This window comes from Antedon bifida, chromosome 3 (genome assembly GCF_963402885.1).
Source record: "Antedon bifida chromosome 3, ecAntBifi1.1, whole genome shotgun sequence".
NCBI classification, from domain to species: Eukaryota; Metazoa; Echinodermata; class Crinoidea; order Comatulida; family Antedonidae; genus Antedon; species Antedon bifida.
In genome coordinates, this window is record NC_136228.1 from 18,490,744 (window position 1) to 18,514,439 (window position 23,696).

Consider the following 23,696-nt stretch of genomic DNA (forward strand, 5'->3'; position numbering starts at 1 on the left):
TATTACATTGAACATACATGAAATCGTGCGACAACTTATCGCATTCTATTGGCCTTCGAACATAAATCAATTAAATTAAAACATAAAACTTAAGAAACTGTGGCTGATTAGCCTAAAATCAATAATTTACTCAAAATATCAAACTTAATCACTTCAAACTTTAAAAGAAACAAATGTGTGTGTCCCGTTGACACAAACTTATCCACAATATATCGTTATCATCACAACTTTATCGATTTAAGCATTTATATTCACAGGTAATTATGATTTCAATCGGTCGACAAATTCGACTTTTGTACTCAATGTAAAAAATACAATTAAAAGTACTAAGAAAATCTCCTGTTCTTATATCAATTAATTAATTAATGCTTGAGATTAACGACTCAAAGGTTAAACAAAATATTTGTTACGAAATGCTTGTCGTTCTTTTCAATATCTCAATATCGATCATCAAAATTAATCATTATCAAACTCGTTACAAAATCAATACTTAATCATAAATTCAATTCTCCTTTAACTGAAATCACATCGTTACTAAACAAATCAAATCAAATACGTAGACTATGCTATCATTAATTTAGCAAATGTCGTAGTTAAAAAAATTCTTGCAAAAAATTAAATCAGTAACTTGTTGCATTATACAAACGTTTTATGAATCGTTTTGGCGATCCACTTATCGGTATCTGTTTATCATTAATAATCTCTTTAATCAATTTATCTGTATCGTTATATCTGTCAATATTCCACCAAAATTTGCGAACATTGGATTCGTGTTTTGTTTTATCGATGTTGCGTTTGGCTGAAGTCTGTTTAGAATACGAAACTAAAACTTGGAAATGTCCTGCTTTAGGCATGCGTAAACTTCCTCAAACGGCACTATAACTGTCCGTACTACATGGGTTAGTGTTAGGGACTTAAGTGTACAATTCAACAGCATTCCTTTTTAACAGTTCTCTAAACAATGATATAAACTAATTTCAAACTTTTGAGTTACAGAATTTAAGTAAGTTACATACATTACAATTATTATTTAAATTATTTTCTACCTTTCTCACAAATAAAGCCGTAAGATCCGTATAAACAATTACGATCCACCCACAATGCTTGATCTTTATCCAGCCTGCCGCAATCTGCGTTGCTTCGATATGGTTCACTCACCCGCCCATCCCCGTTATTTGGTTCAACTGGGTGCCACACTGTGAAAAAATGTATGTCTCAACACAAGTGATAAAAATAGAAAAAATGTAGATACAAATTTATTGTTAAACGTCTATAATAAACAATATAGGCCTAACATTGATCCTAAACATTGATTAATAGTAACCGTGATTGGTCGAAATGGCATCACACTGTTTTAAAGATCGTAAACGTTATAAATTCTCGAGGACTCTTATATAATTTTCGTATACAATCCAGTGAAATTTCGAGGATGACCACGTAATTTTGTGTAGCAACTCTTGGGAATGATATTTTTCGCTAAGCTTCGCTTCGAGAAATATATCATTCCCTCGGGGATATCAGATGTTAATATTTCAGCTCTAAACCAGGCAATATTATATCGCTGTATAATATACCTACGTACTAGTAAAATCATTATCATCTGCTCCAGATACCCACTTCCAAACACCCTCAACGTCTATGTCGTTAAATCCGATCCACAGATTGCAGCTATCGCTACCGCTACACATTTCAAGTATAAACGTCTGTTTTGCTTCTGTATTCACAGTCGCTAAACTTCCTTGATAGCCTTTACATACTTCAAGAGAATCAAACCAGTTGAGAGGGTTCTCAAATAATCTGTAGCATTTGCGACCAAAAGGTTTCCACAAATCTGGACAAACAGCACCTATGATATGATGAAATAAGTTCATTTGTTGTTTTTTGTATTTAATAAAATATTGGTTGCTTGAAATAAACGTTCGTAGACCTTATCTAGATTTTGTTTCTATAATTCCACTTGTTCATGTTCCGGTTCAGTTACACCAAATAACTTACGAGATTTAGAGAACCTTATTCGAATAATTGTAATTGTACATAATCGATGTAATTAATATAAAAGAAAATCGGTTTCGAGAAAGAAAAACTTAGTTCTATACCTTAATAACTATAGGGTGTGCCTATAAGAGAACTACATGGCTTAGACATTCAACACCAAATACAGCTACTGTATCGTAATTGCATTTCTTTATACTTAACGTACTTACCGTTTGTGCTGCTCGATACGAGAGAAGTAACAAGCATAAAAATAATCAAAAACGTAAACGTTATTTTGATCTTCATTTCGATAGATGATTCGGGAACAGTTTCACCAAAGTATACCTCTGAAAACAAAATGTGAATAAATAAATTCGGTTACAAAGCGTATTTTTAATGGATATTTTATTACGCTGCAATTTGTATAATTCATATATTTTTAAATAATCGTAAAAATTGTATTATCTTGTTGAGTCGGGTCGAGACAAAAGTTACCAACATTGAATAAATTAAAACACATTTTGTAAACCCATAACTGGGTAATATACGTGACTCGAATATAAATTAGAACAAAAAGTAATTTATCAATATTTAGTAGAATATTTTAATTCAAGTGTACTTAGGCCCATACAACTTTTTTATTAGACATACCTGGAAAACTGGTTTCATCCAGGAACGTAATATGCTAATTGAATAGACGTTAAATACTTCAAAGTGAAGGTTACAGCGACGAATTTTAATTTTCTCTTCCATCCTTAATTCACCGTCACGATGTACCCAGGAAACGTTTTAGTCCGCTAATTAACGACCGAAACGAAGGATGATGCAACCCGTGCGACAACACAGCTTTGCGACGCGTTCAATTCAGGAAAAACATTCAGACATTTTATTTACAGAAAAAAGGTGAATTTGTAGCAAAGGCTATTTTATTAAGTCTTTCGTTTAATATACCATTTGACAGAAAAAAGGGGTTGTTGAATGGAGGTAATTTTTAACGTTTGGAATGGGGGAGGGTGTTTATTCACAAGGGAGGAGAGGGTGTTTATTCACAAGGGAGGAGAGGTCGTTGAACTCACAGTATAGGTCTACGCCTACCAATAATCAGTCTGATTGGAAATATTTCACACTCGCAGATTTTCTGGGAGATGTCGGGGAATAAAAGGTGAAGATCAGGCATGCAAAGAAACACATTTTAGGCCTATTGCTTACGTAATACAACAGATAACATTCGCGATTCTATACTGCGGTACATATGTTACGTTCAAGCAGCGACTCTAATTAAATATACAATATATTGGATCTAAATACAGTGTCATTACAACCATAGATCAACTATTTTTGCATAAATTACCAACGGCTCTCGTGTGCGCATGTCTTACAATTTACAATTACCCAAAGTGACGTCACAGCGAGTGTGCTTGTTTGTTTTTACAATATATTGGTTTTAAATACAATGTCATTACAACCATATATCAACTATTTTTGCATAAATTACCAACGGCTCTCGTGTGCGCATGTCTTACAATTTACAATTACCCAAAGTGGCGTCACAGCGATTCTTCTGCGGTGCATATGTTACGTTCAAGCAGCGATCCTAATTAAATATACAATATTGGTGTTAAAACCATAGATCAACTATTTTTGCAAAATTACCTACGGCTCTCGTGTGCGCATGTCTTAAAATGTACAATTACCAAAAGTGACTTCACAGCGAGTGTGCTTGTAGTTTAGCGAAGGCCTAAATGTCTCACTCTACGTAAACACATTAAGAAAACTCGTGTATTCTAACACCACTTCCAACTTATAGGCTTGTATTCCTATAGTATATTAAGTCAACAATGTAAAATGGTTTAAATTTAAATGTTACTATATTATGAAAAACATATGACAACCATCGTGTCCAGATTCATACTGCGCATGCTCTCCTTCACTACGCAGGACGTCACATGTCAGTGCGTTTTCTGATGCACTCCGAACTTGAAACACAGTGCAATGTTCGATTGAAATGCAAAGACGAAAGCAATCAACCCGACTACGAACAGTCGTCGAACTTCTCAGTGTCAGATCAGCTAATTCACTTTCCTTCAAGCAGGCTGGGCTACCGTTGCGTCCATACACTTGTTTCGATGTGTAAATATGTCTCTCTGAATATAATTTAAATAATAAGAAACAAAACAGTATACAGGCCTATTAAAATATGTAATAAAAGACATGCTTCTCTACAAAAACAAAGGCCGGGTGAAAAACGCTTCACAAAGCGCCAACCTATTATGCTGCTGTCTTACCGTCAACCTCACTCTCCGCTCATTAACTAAATAGTACATAATAGGCATGCGTAAACTTCCTCAAACGGCACTATAACTATCCGTCCAACATCTATAACTATTTAATCAAACGATTAGGGACTTCCGTATTAAGTGTACAATTCAACAGCATTCCTTTTTAAGAGTTCTAAACAATAATATAAACAATTTCAAACTTTTGAGTTACAGAATTAAGTTACATACATTACAATTATTATTTCAATTATTTTCTACCTTTCTCACAAATAAAGCCGTAAGATCCGTATACACAGTTACGATCCGCCCACAATAATTTAGTGTTATCCAGCCTGGCACAATCTGCGTTGCTCCGATATGGTTCACTCACCTTCCGATCATAGTTATTTGGTTCATATGCGTTGTTGTAGCGGTGCCACACTGTGAATAAATAAGTTATAACTAAACAAACCGCCATCAATGTGTTAACGCATTTATAGAGAATGTTGGTGTGATACAGTAAGTGTAACATTTGTATGTCACAACACAAGTGATAATTTAAATAGAAAAACTGTAGATAAAATTATTGTTGAACGTCTATAATAAACAATATAACATTGAGCCTAAACATTGATTATAGACTATTTAAACTGTTACCCGTTCTCTCTATGTTAAGGGAGTGATTGCAGCGGTGGCGCCAGGATCTTTCCGACGCGGGAGGTAAATTCCCCGACGGAGGGGGTGGGGGCTATGCTAGTGAAGCGAGCATCACTAGGCTGGGGGAGAGGGGGCCGCCAAGGGCCCCCGGTGGCGGTCCAGGTGGCGAAGCCCCCGGAAGCAACGCGTTATAGCGTAATTTGAGGCCGTTTTAATCAGATTTAGGGTAGCCAACTTTTTCCATTTTTTATGGTACATAAATAAAATAATGTGTGAAAACACATTGCACGAGGTCCGAATTGCGATGACTGTGTAAATACACTCTTTCAATTTTAAAAATGAAAATATACGCGAACGTAGAGGCGTAGACTGTTTGCAGTCTGGGGGTGCGAAAATTGTAAATGCGAGAGACCAACACCCATGGGCTGATCTGTAAGAAAATGTTGAAAAACAGAGCTGCTAGGTCCCCGGAAATTGCAATTATACATTGATATATGAAACGAAAAGTCTACAGAGAACCAGCCCACCGGGGTTGGGATGGAGCAAAGAACCCGGAAATTGGATTATAGTATTTCGAAAAAAGAAACAAAATATATATTGTCTCCAGGACCAGCCCTACCATTAGGGTTGAGCTGCTAAGAAAATTGTGAAAAATAGAACTGCTAAGTCCCTGGAAATTGCACTTATATATGCCCTTATTAATAAATGAAACGAAATTATAAGTCTACATGACCAGCCCGCCATGGATGGTAGCGTAGACCATTTTTCGTCGGTGAAATCAGTTTATTTCCCAGATGTAGGCCTATAATATGCGTGCGTACCATCTGGACTTTCGATGTACGATGAGAAGTTCAGGACATACAGGACATTTGAAATGTAATAACTTAGCTATAATAAGATGATGGCTAAACGAAAATGGCATGTTTTTGTTTAGTAATGTAGGCCTACAGTAGGCCAGCCTATACTTAAACGTCTATTTTAGGTACCCCACGGTACAGAGGGTTAATCGTAAATAACAAAATCGAAACATACGAACAATATTATTCGTACCCTTTTGCTGTATGACGTACGTCGAAACTTAACACAGTACACGACGTAAAGCTTCGGTAAACTTCGCTCGCCTGGAAACTACAGTACACATTCTAGTCCCTGGATGGAACATGATATCACGCGTAAACCGCAATGGGCCGGGCCCAATGTTAAACGATTCGTACAAAGGGACACCGCCAGACAAGGGCAAGGCTCCCCGACGAGGGGGCTACAGCCCACGTAGCCACGCCTCCCCCACCCCACCCCGCTGGCGCCACCAGTGATTGTAGCTTGCTTTTGAACGTGATTGGTCGAAATGGCATGATATAACTACTGTTTTAAAGATCTTAAACGTTATAAATTCTCGAGGACTGTTATATAATTTTCGTATACAATCCAGTGAATCTGGAGGAACACGTAATTTTGTGTAGCAACTCTTGGGAATGATGTTTTTCGCTAAGCTTCTTCGCTTCGAGAAATATATCATTCCCTCGGGGATTTAAGATGTTAATATTTCAGCTCTAAACAGGCAATATTATATCGCTGTATAATATACCTACGTACTATTAAAATCATTATCATCTGCTCCAGATACCCACTTCCAAACACCCTCAACGTCTATGTCGTTAAATCCGATCCACAGATTGCAGCTACCGGCGCACATTTCAACTATAAACTTGTGTTTTGCTTCTGTATTCAAAGTCGCTAAACTTCCCCGATAGCCTTTACATACTTCAAGAGAATCAAACCAGTTGAGAGGGTTCTGAAATATTCTGTAGCATTTGCGACCAAAAGGTTGCCACAGATCCGGACAAACAGCACCTGTGATAGGATTTAAAAATAAATATTTGTTTGCTATTTACCAAAAACATTATTTTGAACAAATAAATGTGAGAGATGACCCATGTTTTTTTCAATAAATCAATGCTGTTTCACAAATTATTGTTTTTGGTAGTTAGATGGTGTAGTGTTATTATTAAATTACGAAATTAACTCGATGTGTTTATACTAACGATATTTGTCTATGATACCGGACAATGTAGCAAATGCCAATTGCGACATCGTTTGGTGTCTGATCGCAGTTCTGCAACCCCGTTGCATCATCCATGCCTATAATACCGTTCCCTACATTACGGTACTGCAGACTTCAAACACCGTACTCGTGTCTCGAAAGACACTGCGCGCACAGTTGCGAACCCATAATTAATGGTTTTATCGGTTTTGCGTCTGTTCCAAGATATATTGACCGACTATTAATAGTAGTCTAGATACAGCTAATACACATAGATTCGTTTTTAGATGACTGTCAATAGTCGGTGACAATCTATCTAGGGACAGCAGCAGAATCTGGTAAACATACTCACCGTTTGTGCTGCTCGATACAAGAGAAGTGACAAACGTAAAAATAATTATAGACGTAAACGTAAACGTCATTATCATAATCTTCATTTTGGTGATTCAGAAACAGTTGTTACCAACAATAAGGCCAGCGTAGTTGTTACGTCAACAACGAAATCTGAAATAAAGAAATTCAGTCACAGAAATGTATTTTGAGAACATTTATTTTACGAGCAAAATCAAAAAATAATCAATATTTCTTGCTTACTTTGATAAGAATAAGTGGAAAAACTATACACTACAATAAAATACGTGAATCTACTTATAATTTAGTAAATTAAAATATCAATATAATGACTGCCAATTGCCATCCGAGATACAATAGACATTAATTCTATCAATATTATAGTTTCACAAATCAAAACGAAATCAAAAACTCCTCAACTTAAATTACTTACCGTACTTTATAGGACTAAGTCAATATCTAAATTGTTCTGACTGAATCATTTAGAATTTCTTCTAAAGCTCTGTCTACACTATCAAACTTTATGTCACAAAAAATGTGATGTGACTAGATATCGACATAATGATGTCATATCAATGCCATATTTAGGCACATCACAAACTAGTTTGATAGTGTAGACAGAGCTTAATGCCTGTATATGTATTTATGGCAAAGCATATCGTTACATATCGATACATACACATAGGCCTACACTTTAATATAAAATAATTTGACGTAATGAAACAAAACGGTAAAATATTATAATATTAAATAAAGCAGACTCACCTTTTGATTCATACGTGTACAATACGACGTAGATAAATAGTTTGTTTAAAAATAAAGTGACAGGCGATTTAACATATACATTTATATAATTACCTTTTATTTTTTCCATACATACATAGAAGTCTGTGCAAAGGTGGGATAGGGTAAAAACTATTATTCAAAAGAATAACATTGTAATGTACTTTTAAGTGAAAGAAAAAAAAAATTAGTATTATTTTAACCATCGTGTCCAGATTTATACTGCGCATGCCCTCCTTCACTCCGGAGGACGTCACATGTCAGTGCGTTTTCCGATGCACTCCGAACATTGGTGTACCTCTGAAAACAAAATGTGAATAAATAAATTCGGTTACTAAGCGTATTTTTAATGAAGAGTTTACGCTTCAATTCGCATAATATATTTTTTAATAATCATAAAAATTGTATTATCTTGTTTGAGTCAGGAGACAAAGGTTACCAACATTGAATAAATTAAAACACATTTTGTATACCCATAACTGGGTAATATACGTGACTCGAATATAAATTAGAACATACAAAAAGTAATTTTTAATCAATATTTAATAGAATATTTTAATTCAAGTGTACTTAGGCCTATACAACTTTTTAATTAGACATACCTGGAAAACTGGTTTCATTCAGGAACGTAATATGCTAATTGAATAGACGTCAAATACTTCAAAGTGAAGGTTACAGCGACGAATTTTAATTTTCTCTCGCATCCTTAATTCACCGTCACGATAATACCCAGGAAACGCTTTTCTGCTAATAAACAACCGAAACGAAGGATGACGCAAACCGTTCGTCAACATAGTTTTTGCGACGCGTTCAATTCAGGAAAAACATTTAGACATTTCATTTACAGAAAGAAAAAGTGAATTTGTACCAATGGTTATTTTATTAATTCTTTCGTTCAATATACCATTTGACAGAAAAAGGGGTAATGGAGTTAATTCTCCACGTTTGGGGTGGGGAGGGTGTTTATTCACAAGGAAGGGTAGGTCGTTGAACTCACAGTATAGGTCTAGGCCTACCAAATCGTAATCAGTCTGATTGGAAATTTTTCAAACACAACGCAGATTTTCTGGGAGATGTTAAGGAATAAAAGGTGAAGATCAGGCATGCAAAAAACAAAGTGTAGGCCTATTGCTTACAAGTATAAAAGACAGAATGTTTGTTATTCTTACGTAATACAATAGATAACATTCGCGATTCTACTGCGGTGCATATGTTACGTTCAAGGAGCGACCCTAATTAAATATACAATATCGGTATTTATTAAAACCATAGATCAACTATTTTTACATAAATTACTAACGGCTCACGTGTGCGCATGTTTTAAAATGTACAATTACCAAAAGTGACATCACAGCGAGTGTGCTTGTAGCTTAGCGAAAAGTAAGTAGGCCTAAATTCGGTCATGTCTAACTCTACGTAAACACATTAAGAAAGCTGGTGTATTCTAACACCACTTCGAACGTATAGGCTTGTATTCCTATAGTATATTAAGTCAACAATGTAAAATGGTTTAAATTTAAATGTTACTATATTATGATAAACATATGACAACAATCGTGTCCAGATTCATACTGCGCATGCTCTCCTTCACTACGTAGGACGTCACATGTCAGTGCGTTTTCCGATGCACTCCGAACCTGAAACACAGTGCAAAGTTCGATTGAAATGCAAAGACGAAAGCAATCAACCCGACTACGAACAGTCGTCGAACTTCTCAGTGTCAGGTCAGCTAATTCACTTTCCTTCAAGCAGGCTGGGCTACCGTTGCGTCCATATACTTGTTTCGATGTGTAAATATGTCTCTCTGAATATAATTTAAATAATAAGAAACAAAACAGTATACAGGCCTATTAAAATATGTAACAAAAGACATGCTTCTCTACAAAAACAAAGGCCGGGTGAAAAACGCTTCACAAAGCGCCAACCTATTATGCTGCTGTCTTACCGTCAACCCCACTCTCCGCTCATTAACTAAATAGTACATAATAGGCATGCGTAAACTTCCTCAAACGGCACTATAACTATCCGTCCAACATCTATAACTATTTAATCAAATGATTAGGGACTTCCGTATTAAGTGTACAATTCAACAGCATTCCTTTTTAAGAGTTCTGAACAATAATATAAACTAATTTCAAACTTTTGAGTTACAGAATTAAGTTACATACATTACAATTATTATTTCAATTATTTTCTACCTTTCTCACAAATAAAGCCGTAAGATCCGTATACACAGTTACGATCCACCCACAATAATTCAGTGTTATACAGACTGACACAATCTGCGTTGCTCCGATATGGTTCACTCACCTTCCGATCATAGTTATTTGGTTCAACTGCGGTGGTGGAGCGGTGCCACACTGTGAATAAATAAGTTATAACTAAACAAACCGCCATCAATGTGTTAACGCATTTATAGAGAATGTTGGTGTGATACAGTAAGTGTAACATTTGTATGTCACAACACAAGTGATAATTTAAATAGAAAAACTGTAGATAAAATTATTGTTGAACGTCTATAATAAACAATATAACATTGAGCCTAAACATTGATTATAGACTATTTAAACTGTTACCCGTTCTCTCTATGTTAAGGGAGTGATTGCAGCGGTGGCGGCAGGATCTTTCCGACGCGGGAGGTAAATTCCCCGACGGAGGGGGGGTGGGGGCTATGCGAGTGAAGCGAGCATCACTAGGCTGGGGGAGAGGGGGCCGCCAAGGGCCCCCGGTGGCGGTCCAGGTGGCGAAGCCCCCGGAAGCAACGCGTTATAGCGTAATTTGAGGCCGTTTTAATCAGATTTAGGGTAGCCAACTTTTTCCATTTTTTATGGTACATAAATAAAATACTGTGTGAAAACACATTGCACGAGGTCCGAATTGCGATGACTGTGTAAATACATTCTTTCAATTTTAAAAATGAAAATATACGCGAATAGAGGCGTAGACTGTTTGCAGTCTGGGGGTGCGAAAATTGTAAATGCGCGAGACCAACACCCATGGGCTGATCTGTAAGAAAATGTTGAAAAATAGAGCTGCTAGGTCCCCGGAAATTGCAATTATACATTGATATATGAAACGAAAAGTCTACAGAGAACCAGCCCACCGAGGTTGGGATGGAGCAAAGAACCCGGAAATTGGATTATAGTATTTCGAAAAAAGAAACAAAATATATATTGTCTCCAGGACCAGCCCTACCATTAGGGTTGAGCTGCTAAGAAAATTGTGAAAAATAGAACTGCTAAGTTCCTGGAAATTGCACTTATATATGCCCTTATTAATAAATGAAACGAAATTATAAGTCTACATGACCAGCCCGCCATGGATGGTAGCGTAGACCATTTTTCGTCGGTGAAATCAGTTTATTTCCCAGATGTAGGCCTATAATATGCGTGCGTACCATCTGGACTTTCGATGTACGATGAGAAGTTCAGGACATACAGGACATTTGAAATGTAATAACTTAGCTAGAAAAAGATGATGGCTAAACGAAAATGGCATGTTTTTGTTTAGTAATGTAGGCCTACAGTAGGTGAGCCTACACGTACACTTAAACGTCTATTTTAGGTACCCCACGGTACAGAGGGTTAATCGTAAATAACAAAATCGAAACATACGAACAATATTATTTGTACCCTTTTGCTGTATGACGTACGTCGAAACACAGTACACGACGTAAAGCTTCGGTAAACTTCGCTCGCCTGGAAACTACAGTACACATTCTAGTCCCTGGATGGAACATGATATCACGCGTAAACCGCAATGGGCCGGGCCCAATGTTAAACGATTCGTACAAAGGGACACCGCCAGACAAGGGCAAGGCTCCCCGACGAGGGGGCTACAGCCCACGTAGCCACGCCTCCCCCCACCCCACCCCACTGGCGCCACCAGTGATTGTAGCTTGCTTTTGAACGTGATTGGTCGAAATGGCATGACATAACTACTGTTTTAAAGATCGTAAACGTTATAAATTCTCGAGGACTGTTATATAATTTTCGTATACAATCCAGTGAATCTGGAGGAACACGTAATTTTGTGTAGCAACTCTTGGGAATGATGTTTTTCGCTAAGCTTCTTCGCTTCGAGAAATATATAATTCCCTCGGGGATTTAAGATGTTAATATTTCAGCTCTAAACAGGCAATATTATATCGCTGTATAATATACCTACGTACTATTAAAATCATTATCATCTGCTCCAGATACCCACTTCCAAACACCCTCAACGTCTATGTCGTTAAATCCGATCCACAGATTGCAGCTACCGGCGCATATTTCAACTATAAACTTGTGTTTTGCTTCTGTATTTAAAGTCGCTAAACTTCCCCGATAGCCTTTACATACTTCAAGAGAATCAAACCAGTTGAGAGGGTTCTCAAATATTCTGTAGCATTTGCGACCAAAAGGTTGCCACAGATCCGGACAAACAGCACCTGTGATAGGATTTTAAAATAAATATTTGTTTGCTATTTACCAAAAACATTATTTTAAACAAATAAATGTGAGAGATGACCCATGTTTTTTTCAATAAATCAATGCTGTTTCACAAATTATTGTTTTTGGTAGTTAGATGGTGTAGTGTTATTATTAAATTACGAAATTAATTCGATATGTTTATACTAACGATATTTGTCTATGATACCGGACAATGTAGCAAATGCCAATTGCGACATCGTTTGGTGTCTGATCGCAGTTCTGCAACCCCGTTGCATCATCCATTTCGCCTATAATACCGTTCCCTACATTACGGTACTGCAGACTTCAAACACCGTACTCGTGTCTCGAAAGACACTGCGCGCACAGTTGCGAACCCATAATTAATGGTTTTATCGGTTTTGCGTCTGTCCCAAGATATATTGACCGACTATTAATAGTAGTCTAGAAACGAGTCTAGTTAAGCTAATACACATAGACTCGTTTTTAGATTACTGTCAATAGTCGGTCACAATTTATCTAGGGACAGCAGCAGAATCTGGTAAACATACTCACCGTTTGTGCTGCTCGATACAAGAGAAGTAACAAACGTAAAAACAATTATAGACGTAAACGTAAACGTCATTATCATAATCTTCATTTTGGTGATTCAGAAACAGTTGTTACCAACAATAAGGCCAGCGTAGTTGTTACTTCAACAACGAAATCTGAAATAAAGAAATTCAGTCACATAAATGTATTTTGAGAACATTTATTTTACGAGCAAAATCAAAATATAATCAATAGTGTGTTATTATTATTATTTAGTAAATTAAAATATCAATATAATGACTGCCAATTGCCATCCGAGATACAATAGACATTAATTCTATCAATATTATAGTTTCACAAATCAAAACGAAATCAAAAACTCCTCAACCTAAAATACTTACCGTACTTTATAGGACTAAGTCAATATCTAAATTGTTCTGACATTTAGAATTTCTTCTAAAGCTCTGTCTACACTTTCAAACTTTATGTGACAACAAAATGTGATGTGCCCAAATATGGACATAATGATCACTACCATATTTGGGCGCATCACACTTTTTTTTTGTCAAACTAGTTGATACTGTATAAGTAGACAGAGCTTAATGCCTGAAAATGTATTTAGGCCTATGGCAAAGCATATCGTTAACATACATACAAATAGGCCTACACTTTAATATAAAATAATTTGACGTACTGAAACAAAACGGTCAAATATTATAATATTAAATAATGCAGACTCACCTTTTGATTCATACGTAGATAAATATTTTGTTTAAAAAGTGACAGAAACAGCACCATCACATATCAAACCGATTTTCTGGCGCAGATATGTAGACGATGTCTTGGCAATTGTACCAATTGGATTTGAAGAAGAACTCCTCCAACATCTAAACACCATTGACCAGACAGGCCAAATAAAATTCACTATGGAGAACATGAAAAACAACACCATCCCTTTTCTCGATACTCTAATCACTATTCAAGACAATGGTAACATAAAAACATCAGTGTACAGAAAATCGACACACACAGACCAATACCTACACTTTCAATCAAATCATCCACTCGAACACAAACTTAGCGTAGTCAACACCCTAGTGGACAGATGTGAATCCATCGTATCAACAGAAGAAGGACAAAAACAAGAAATGAGCCATATAAAAGCAGCTTTATCAACATGCGGATATCCAGACTGGAGTTTTAAAAGAGTTAAAGACAAAAGGGAACATAGAAAAGCAAACAAAGACAAAGAAATAACAACAGATAAAGAAAAATCCAGAGTCAACATTGGTTTACCGTATGTCGAAGGGATGACTCAAAGGCTAAGAAGAACATTGAAACAGCACAATATAAATACATATATCACTCCCAAAAACAAATTAAGAGAAAGTCTCGTTCATCCTAAAGACAAGATTGACAAAGATCAACAGTGTGGTATAGTCTACCAAGTAGGTTGCCACAACTGCAAGAAGGTATACATAGGGGAAACAGGCAGAGCATTAAAAACAAGAATAATAGAACACAAAACAGACGTGGAAAAAAATACGGTAGGGACAAGAACCAGGAGCGCTCGCCACTCACAATCTAAAATTCTACACAAATCAGCTATCACAGATCACGCCACCATAGAAAATCACATACCGGATTTTGAAAATACAAAAATATTAGACAAAGAACAACACTACTTATCAAGAAAAATAAAAGAAGCCATTTGGATAAGAAAAACAAATATGAACATCAACAGAGACCAGGGAGGACATGAACTGAGCCACATCTATGATGACTTAATAAAAAGGGACACCCGAGCATCCAAAGGGGGACACCAGCAGAAAGCTGAACATCAGACGAAAGATGGCGCAAGTCACCGAACTATGACGAATGACAGAACATCATGTCAACGTCATTTGCGTGATCAAGGCTACTGAAAGTAGCTGAAACGTAGCAAGTAAGTACTTGTCAACTGGTTTAACCAAAAAGTTAACATTGATTTATTTAATACATTTAAACACCTTTTATTTTTTCACATATTTCAACACATACATCGAAGTCTGTGCAAAGGTGGGATAGGGTAATAACTATTATTCAAAAGAATAACATTGTACTTTTAAGTGAAAGAAAAAATTATTATTTTTCTAAGGAAACTCGTGCAATGTTCGTGTTACACGCGAATCTACTGCGATGCTTAAAAAACTTTAAAAGTTGAGTTTATAACACATACAGTAATTAGCGGATACGGCGCTTGTTACGCGCATTCGATACGTTTTACTTATTATCTGTTCTCTTATAGTCCTTTAAGTCATCAATGTAAAGTTTTTTTACATTTAAAATTTAATCTATTATGATAAACATATGACAACCATCGTGTCCAGATTCATACTGCGCATGCTCTCCTTCACTCCGGAGGACGTCACATGTCAGTGCGTTTTTCGAAGTACTACGAACCTGAAACACAGTGCAATGTTCGATTGAATGCAAAGACGAAAGCAATCAACCCGACTACGAACAGTCGTCGATTCTCAGTGTCAGGTCAGCTAATTCACTTTCCTTCAAGCAGGCTACCATTGCGTCCATAGACTTGTTTTGATGTGTAAATGTGTCTCCCTGAATACAATAAAAAATTAATCAATAACAATATGAACTAGAATTTAATTCGTCACTTTGACGAATTATAGGTGATCATTTTTATAATTTTAATGAAATTAACATTTTTTAAACATGCACGTACGTTAACATACGATCGTAAAAAGTTGATGTACGCCATCCTATGACATGATGCATATACAATTATAGTGCTGAGTTGTACCTATTATGTGTCATATACAATATGTACAGTATTATACTGTATATCTATATACAGTGTAGCATAGGTGAAATTACGGGACCCACATCATGTTTTTTTGTATGATGGAATTATCAAAATAAACTTGAAGATGACAATTTCGAAAGATAATGAATTGAGCAAATAAATATATGGATTGGAAGAGAATTTGACACTTAGAAGCGCAATGCGCGCTCTTTGAAATTTGTATAACTTCGACTAAAGAAATTTAAAAACTACGTTTTAACTTCAACTGGCCATATGATAACATCACAACATCCGATAGGCTTAATTTTTATATGAATTCATATCTACATTTCATCAGCTTTCATAATAAGTTATAATCTTCTTTAATTCTGAAGAGCTGTAAGATATTCAAATGTATGGTGTAGCTGAAATTACACGACTTAGGTTATTCAAGTATTTACGCGTGATGACGTCATCAAAATAAAAATGTTGACAACTCATGAGAAAGATAATTAATTGAGCAAGCACATACTAAAATTTGTGCGAAAATCGGGCTCAAATAACGGAGATGCGCAAAAAGATAAAAAATACTAATTTTTTAATTCAAGTGGCCATTTGATGACGTCATACCATTTTGTACGTCTAATGTGTACATGAATATGTATCTACAACCCATTTGCTTCCCGAATAAGTTAAAAAAATTGGGGGTCACCTGCCATTCTGAAGAGTTATATTCATTTTAAAAAGGCCTTATTTTTCACCATTTTCAGCACTTTGATGCAATTAATTTGCGCATTTTGTCATTGTTAACATGCTCGTATAGCGTTATTTTAAGTCGGAATGGACTCAAATTTGGTCAATGTACTAAGGAAGATGAGTAGAATGCAATTTGTATAAAAAAATTGTATTTTTTTACGCTTTGTAAGTATCGCGTGCGCAAAATATTTTTTTTGCGCAATAGTTTTTTTGAGACACGCATTACAATACATTAGTTAGTTAATACCATAAAAATGAGGTAAACTTGCAATTACTTGACATTAACACATTCCTAACTGTTGCCTTCAGACTAGTTACCATGGAAATTAATGATTGTAGGATGTAATAAGATATGGGAGTGTAATTTAGCAGCAGTGTGCAATGAGCATAGAAAAACCAGAGTTTCTTATTACCAGTATGGCCAAAGAAAAAATTACCTTGCTAAGCATAACACACCATAACAAATTATGGATAGAGGAGAGAAAAACGGTTTAAAAAAAAATAAATAAATAAAATAACATTAACATTTGCAATAGTATATTTCCACCATACAGAATTAACCAAGTATAAATACAGTACTGGGTTGAAATTTATTTTTAACAAAATAATAGATATTTAAATTATAGTATTTTAACATTGCCTTTTGCATGATGTATTTTTGTTTGTTGTTTTATTATCCTAATTATGACAAGCAAAATGAATTTCCATTTCAAAATGGACCAATGAAACATACATCTTTAAAAATGGGATATTACAATTGATTCAGGACTCATTAACGGAGTATAAAAACATACTAAAGAATGTAAAATAAATGACAATTGTTCTCTTATAGTCTTATAACAACAGCATTTTAATCCATACTTATTGTATGCTTAGTTTCTTTACCTTGAATGACTACATTTTATGACATTAAAACAGTCCTAACTGTTGACTTCAGACTAGTTACCATGGAAATTATAGATTGCAGGATGTAATAGGATATGGAGGAGTGTAATTTAGCAGTACATGTTATGAGCATTAAAAAGGAGGTTTTTAATAATAACAAAACATAATAGCAGTAAATTTCTGCAGGGTTATCAACTTTCCACTGTACAGAATATTAATATACAGAGTTGAGATTTACCGGGTTGTATTGGGACATCATAAAATCATAATATAGATATTTAATTTTAATTATTTGTATTTATGACATAAAAATAGTTTTTAGATCTTTATTTATTTGCTCAATTCATAATCTTTCGAAATTGCCATCTTCGAATTTATTTTGATAATTCTATCATACCAAAAAATTAGAACATGATATGTGTCCCGTGATTTCAACTATGCTACACTGTATATAGATATACAGTATATACTGTACATATTGTATATGGCATATAATAGGCACAACTCAGCACTATAAGCGTATAATAGGATGGTATACATCAACATTTTCTGATCGTATGTTAACGTACGTGCATGTTTAAAAAAAATTAGTTTCAGTAAAATGATAAAAATGATCACCTATAATTCGCACCAGTGGCAATTTTTTAAACGCTTAAAATGACCTGAAACGTGCTCTAATTTAATCAGAAATTGATTTGAAGCATTTTAAAATTTCAAACGCCGTTTAGGCGTGCACTTTCTAATGTTATAAAATTCGGTAGGGATAAAAAAGTTAACAATTGATGTGAAGCAAACGTGGCTGAAAATTACGTTAAAAAATATTTATCTGTTTCAAAGTTATGATCAATTTAAGATTTTCAGAAAATCGCGCGTAACTTACGCTACGCGGCTCTGCCAGCGTCCAAAAGCTTCGCTGCACATCTTCAGTTAAAGGTTTACCAAGTTACAACATGTTATGTTAACACGTTGCAGAGAAACGTCGCGAACAAAAGTGGCGGAAAGAAAGAAGAATAATAAAAAAAAAAAAAAAAAAAACACTACAATTCCAAGGGCTTATCCGCTTGAGGCGGATAACCAATAAAAAAGAAACACTACAATTCCAAGGGCTTATCCGCTTGAGGCGGATAACCAATAATAAAGATTTTATACAATAACAATAGGTGATCATTTTATTCTAAATGATCACCTAATTATTAGGCTTTAGGAATCTAAAAGCAGTATTATTATCTTATTGTATTTAAGTTCATATTTACTAGTAGCTTGTATATCCTCAATGATCATATCTTAGTTTGATTTTACACATTCCACACTCTGAATTAATTAAGACTGTACCTCCTTTATCTAGGTTTCCATAACAACTGGTCCATTTTGTGGGTTTTGTGGTGGGGAATAAGAAAGTTTTATAGCCTGTGTTATCATGGAGGAAACATTCCTCCATGGTGTTATCTAGGAATATTGTGAAATTGGATAGATGAGTCAGATCTGTGTAGTTAGTATTGAGTTTTAAAAGTAAGCAGTTAACTGTGTTATAATTAATAAAAGCATTTTCTATTGGAATTCTGTGTTTCATCGATTTTGTAGCTGAAATTGAGAACCTGGGTTTAAGTTATTATTGTTATTATTTTGTGAAGAGCTACATATAGAGTATAGACTAAAGTTTCACATATAAAATCGACTAACAAAGGGTTGTATATGATAGTCATAAATGAAGCGCAATAATGCTAAATAGGGAATCATGCTAAATAGGGCTACAATAATAGTCTACAATAATACTGGGTTGATCAAACCATGGATCTATAAAGTAGGCCTATAGGTTTATGATCAAACTATGAAATTTGTTTTAGAGCTGCAAACATTATTCGTTCAAAATAAATAATTGTATTCGTGGAGGTGAAACGGTCGCCATTTAAAAAGCTTGCTTGAGTCATCGGCAACCAATCACAGGCGGAGCTCAGAATAATAAATTCGACACGGCGCGGGATTTAAATACATATATAGTGTCACTTGCGTTCTGCTGCGGAAAAAGAGAAGCTCGTTCAAAAAGTCAAGTAAACTATCCTAATTATTATCAACAACAACTTCTATCAAGCCAATATATTTGCGGTGAGTTATTGTTTCATTAATCCTTATATATTGAGGTTTTTTAATTTTTGTTAATCGATGCTTTGTATCTTTTCCTACAGAAAACAATGCAATGTAGGTTGCTTGTGTAATTAGTACAGTAATTGTTACTAGATATTAAAAAAAGCCGTGAATATTTATTTAACATAACATGGTTTATTTATTGTTTGGAATACATTATCAAGTTTGAATTTAGTTTCATTTAATACAAATAAATGTATTAATAATTTAGAATACATTCTTGTAATGTATGATCAAGTTACAGAAATTAGCAATAAGCTAATCAACATGTTAACTATACATTATTCAACAGTATGTAAGGGCACTCATGGCCCAAGTACAAAAATAGAAAATAATAGGCCTACATAAAATTAAATTTAAGTAGCAGTAAAAGCATAATAATTAGTTCTCTTTTTATATGCGAAAAAGGCAAATTATACCAGGTTATTGATTACTTTTTTATTTTTGTTATTCATTAATAAAAATATAAACTTTTTTCATTTTTCAAAAAGAAGTGACTAATTTCTTTGTAGTTTGGACATACTCAAACAAAGTGATATCCATTTCAACCTCGTTACATTTGCAAACTTTTTATCTAAAGAACGGAATTAAATTTGATATGTGACATATGTGTCATACAAGTCACATTATAAGGTGAAATACAAAATATGAATGAATAAATGTAGCTATATAATATAAAAACACAGTTAAGCAGAAAAGTATGATAGTTGGTGAATAAAAATGTAATCAGAAGGAAAAAAAACAAACATATATATCGGTCAATACTGTTTTAAATGGTATTTTAAGATCTGTTCGCCAATGCGTTAATGTTGACCTATATCTTAAATTCCATCCTACAACAAGGTTGATTTATATAAGTTACCATGGTAATTAACGACGTACCCTCTTGTAATAGGATATAGTACAAGTTTCAGAGTAGAACTCGGGTTAAATATTATAATGACAATGTACTTCGGCCGTATACTTTTTAAATGTTAACATTCAAATTTTTAAATACAATACAATCGGTTGTGTTTAATAACGCTCTTTAATGAGTGTATGACTATGACTGTTTTATTTTATAATTATAGCCTACTTATTTTGAATACACAATTTAATGAAAAAGTAAAAATACACTGTAAGAACCAACGTTGGTTAAAGGAAATGAGCTACACTGATGACAAATTATGTAATTGTATTTATCCTAATTTAGATAAACAATTTTGCTTTATAGAATCCGATTGTTTATTGAGTGTAGATTTAAATACTTTGATCAATATTATTTCCTTCATTAGACATTAGATACATATAAGTAAATATGCAATGATATGTTGTTTCCTGTTGTTGTATTCATTAATGCGAATTGCCAAAGGCATGGGGGAATTACAATTAATTCCTTTAATCTTTGATCTGCTTTGATCTCACTCTCCCCTAATATACCAAAATGAACAATAATTGATCTCTTGATTAAGAGAATTTAATTAGCAGCCAACGTTTCACCAATGAAAATTACTGTCAAACCCAAGAAAATATCATAGGCGCGCCTACTTTTTTAAATTTGTATTTACTACACAAATGTTATAATGTAAAAGAAAAATACTAGTGTCAAGTTTTTTTTAAATTAACTTAGGCGCACTTTTAGTAAAAAAGTGTTGTAATTGTATTCTAGAACCATAGGCATCATATTTTGAAAAATTAAAAATGTCCAAATCATCTAAAATTCTAGTAAATTACCCAATTTTTATACAAAAGATAAATAAATACATATACAATTATTGTACCAAATTTGAACAAAATTGAAGTTGGTTAAGTATTTTTCCGCGATGGTTTTTGAATGATGTTTTTACAGTTTTATTTTATCCAAATCATACTAAATTTCTATTACTAATAAAAATCTAACTTTCCGATATACTGTATTACAATTTTGGAATTAAATACTATTTTATGAGTGGAACACACTTACGATATTAAATATTAAATGTAATGTAATTATTAGTCATAAATTAGATATTATTTGACTTTTTTCCCCGTTATTTGAAACCTACGCGAAATAATATGAGAGGACGCTGTTTTACTGGTAATAGATATGGTTATTGTGTGTTCTATTCTTCCGCTCGAATATTCTTTAACCCCACAGACTACATCGCCCAGATAGCGAGATCCTAAATATTTTTGTATTCTTATACTATAGGAAAGGTGATTACATTTTGCTAAAGGAACCTTTAGAAATACAATAGCTTTATTTTTTTGCAGTTTATTCAACAAGAAACGGAAATTAAATATCTAAATAAATAAAGTATAGACATCATGAATTAAATTAATAAGTACTTTTAGTACGAGAAAATGTATTATCAATGGGCAAAATATGTAGCATTGATGCCATAAAAAATAAATTGACGAGTCTCGGTAAATATGTAGGCTAGCTCGTGGTTCAGTGTAGCGGAGGAAATTCACTTTAGCTGCGTATCTTTATTACCACTCCGCGAGAGAAGTTGGCCTAACGGGTAGGCCTAGGACTTGTAGTGTCAAGCAGAGTGCCTCGGCCAACCTACGTTCCCTAGTAGGTAGAAGGTTAAGTTAGACCAGTCCATTTAGGCCTACTATAGCGGGAAAAGTTCTGGTGGTTCTACTTTTTTTATTTGTATTAAATGATTTATCAAATGGATATAGTATGTACATTATTCTATGGATTATGATGCGGATTATCGGGTAGCACATTCTTTCAAATGGATAGCATGGATTGGGTAGCACAATCAAATGGATAGCACATTGGGTAGCACATTATTTCCGGTAGCACATTATTTGAAATGGATAGCACATTGGGTAGATAGTAACTGTACATTATTCTATATGGATTATGATGCGGATTATCGGGTAGCACATTCTTTCAAATGAATAGCACATTATTTCAAATGGATAGCATGGATATGGGCAGCACAATCAAATTGAGCACATTGGGTAACACATTGCATTAAATGGGAGCCTTGTGCAGTTATTCTATGCGGATCATTATCGGGTATAGCACATTAAAATTGGGAGGACATAACAATAATTTAGTATTAATTATCCGACTAACTTCTTGATCTTTCAATAAATATATGCGTGTTATCTGAAAAAGGACATATCTTGCCAGATACAGAACAGCCGTTTCTTGTTGTTAGACATGAACCGTACAAGAGAATCGGGTGGAATTACCGTGTACCGTATCGGATTTTCCATGGACAGTTGCCCCTACTACATTCCGGCCAACGACCACAATAATATTGTCATATATACATTATAGTTAGACAGAATGATAATTTGTGTTTATATGTTAATAATCAGTGATCAAAATAATGAATATAATTCACTTTTTTTAACTGCGATAACATTGAGCTACAGTACTGTACGTTGAAAATATAAAATAATTGTGACTGTATGTAATGAACCATTATTTTAAAACGACACCAGCCTTTAAATATTTTCATTATTTTTGAACGTTTTTAAATGTTATGTACGTCATCAAAACATAATATGTTACGTTACTAAATAACATAAACACTATGTAATGATAATATTATACATTTGCATTAGGCTACATCTAAAATTATCTGAACGTTTGTCTTGAACGTTTTATAAATGTTACATTGGTACGTTATCAAGACGTTAAAATGTTACATTAATAAATAACATAAAAACTAAGTTATTAAAAAACGTTTCTATAACATTATTATTACATCTTAAATTAACGTTAGTTTGTATTTTACGTTTGTATAACGTATTTCTGAACGTTTGTCTTAAACGTTGTATAAATGTTATATTGGTACGTTATCAAGACGTCAAAATGTTACATTAATGAATCACATTTAAACTACGTTATTATAATACGTTTTTATAACATTATTATTACATCTTAAATTAACGTTAGTTTATAGTTTGTATTTTACGTTTGTATAACGTATTTCTGAAAGTTTGTCTTGAACGTTGTATAAATGTTATATTGGTACGTTATCAAGACGTCAAAATATTACGTTAATGAATAACATATAAACTACGTTATTATAATACGTTTTTATAACATTATTATTACATCTTAAATTAACGTTAGTTTATAGTTTGTATTTTACGTTTGTATAAAGTATTTC

General features: G+C 34.1%; 3 protein-coding genes and 1 long non-coding RNA gene across 4 annotated transcripts; all 4 read right to left on the reverse strand.

Moving 5' to 3' along the window:
- Window positions 1-1,019: 1,019 nt before the first annotated feature.
- Window positions 1,020-2,322, reverse strand: LOC144837618 (echinoidin-like). Its single transcript, XM_078692811.1, has 3 exons — window positions 2,205-2,322; window positions 1,583-1,846; window positions 1,020-1,196 (listed from the first exon to the last, which is right to left on the reverse strand). The coding sequence occupies exons 1-3, from the start codon at window positions 2,278-2,280 to the stop codon at window positions 1,036-1,038; spliced, it is 501 nt and encodes a 166-aa protein (XP_078548937.1). The 5' UTR covers window positions 2,281-2,322; the 3' UTR covers window positions 1,020-1,035.
- Window positions 2,323-3,412: 1,090 nt separating this feature from the next.
- LOC144837617 (C-type lectin domain family 6 member A-like) lies at window positions 3,413-7,416 on the reverse strand. Its single transcript, XM_078692810.1, has 4 exons — window positions 7,283-7,416; window positions 6,483-6,740; window positions 4,512-4,673; window positions 3,413-4,118 (listed from the first exon to the last, which is right to left on the reverse strand). Exons 1-4 carry the CDS (start codon window positions 7,365-7,367, stop codon window positions 3,841-3,843), a joined length of 783 nt encoding a protein of 260 aa, XP_078548936.1. The 5' UTR covers window positions 7,368-7,416; the 3' UTR covers window positions 3,413-3,840.
- Window positions 7,417-9,300: 1,884 nt separating this feature from the next.
- Window positions 9,301-10,381, reverse strand: LOC144837619 (uncharacterized). The gene is made up of 2 exons (XR_013611534.1): window positions 10,263-10,381; window positions 9,301-9,868 (listed from the first exon to the last, which is right to left on the reverse strand). It is a non-coding gene; the product is annotated as an uncharacterized LOC144837619 (long non-coding RNA).
- A 1,846-nt stretch (window positions 10,382-12,227) lies between these two features.
- Window positions 12,228-13,188, reverse strand: LOC144838199 (C-type lectin domain family 4 member D-like). The gene is made up of 2 exons (XM_078693558.1): window positions 13,050-13,188; window positions 12,228-12,493 (listed from the first exon to the last, which is right to left on the reverse strand). Exons 1-2 carry the CDS (start codon window positions 13,132-13,134, stop codon window positions 12,228-12,230), a joined length of 351 nt encoding a protein of 116 aa, XP_078549684.1. The 5' UTR covers window positions 13,135-13,188.
- Between the last annotated feature and the right edge of the window lie 10,508 nt (window positions 13,189-23,696).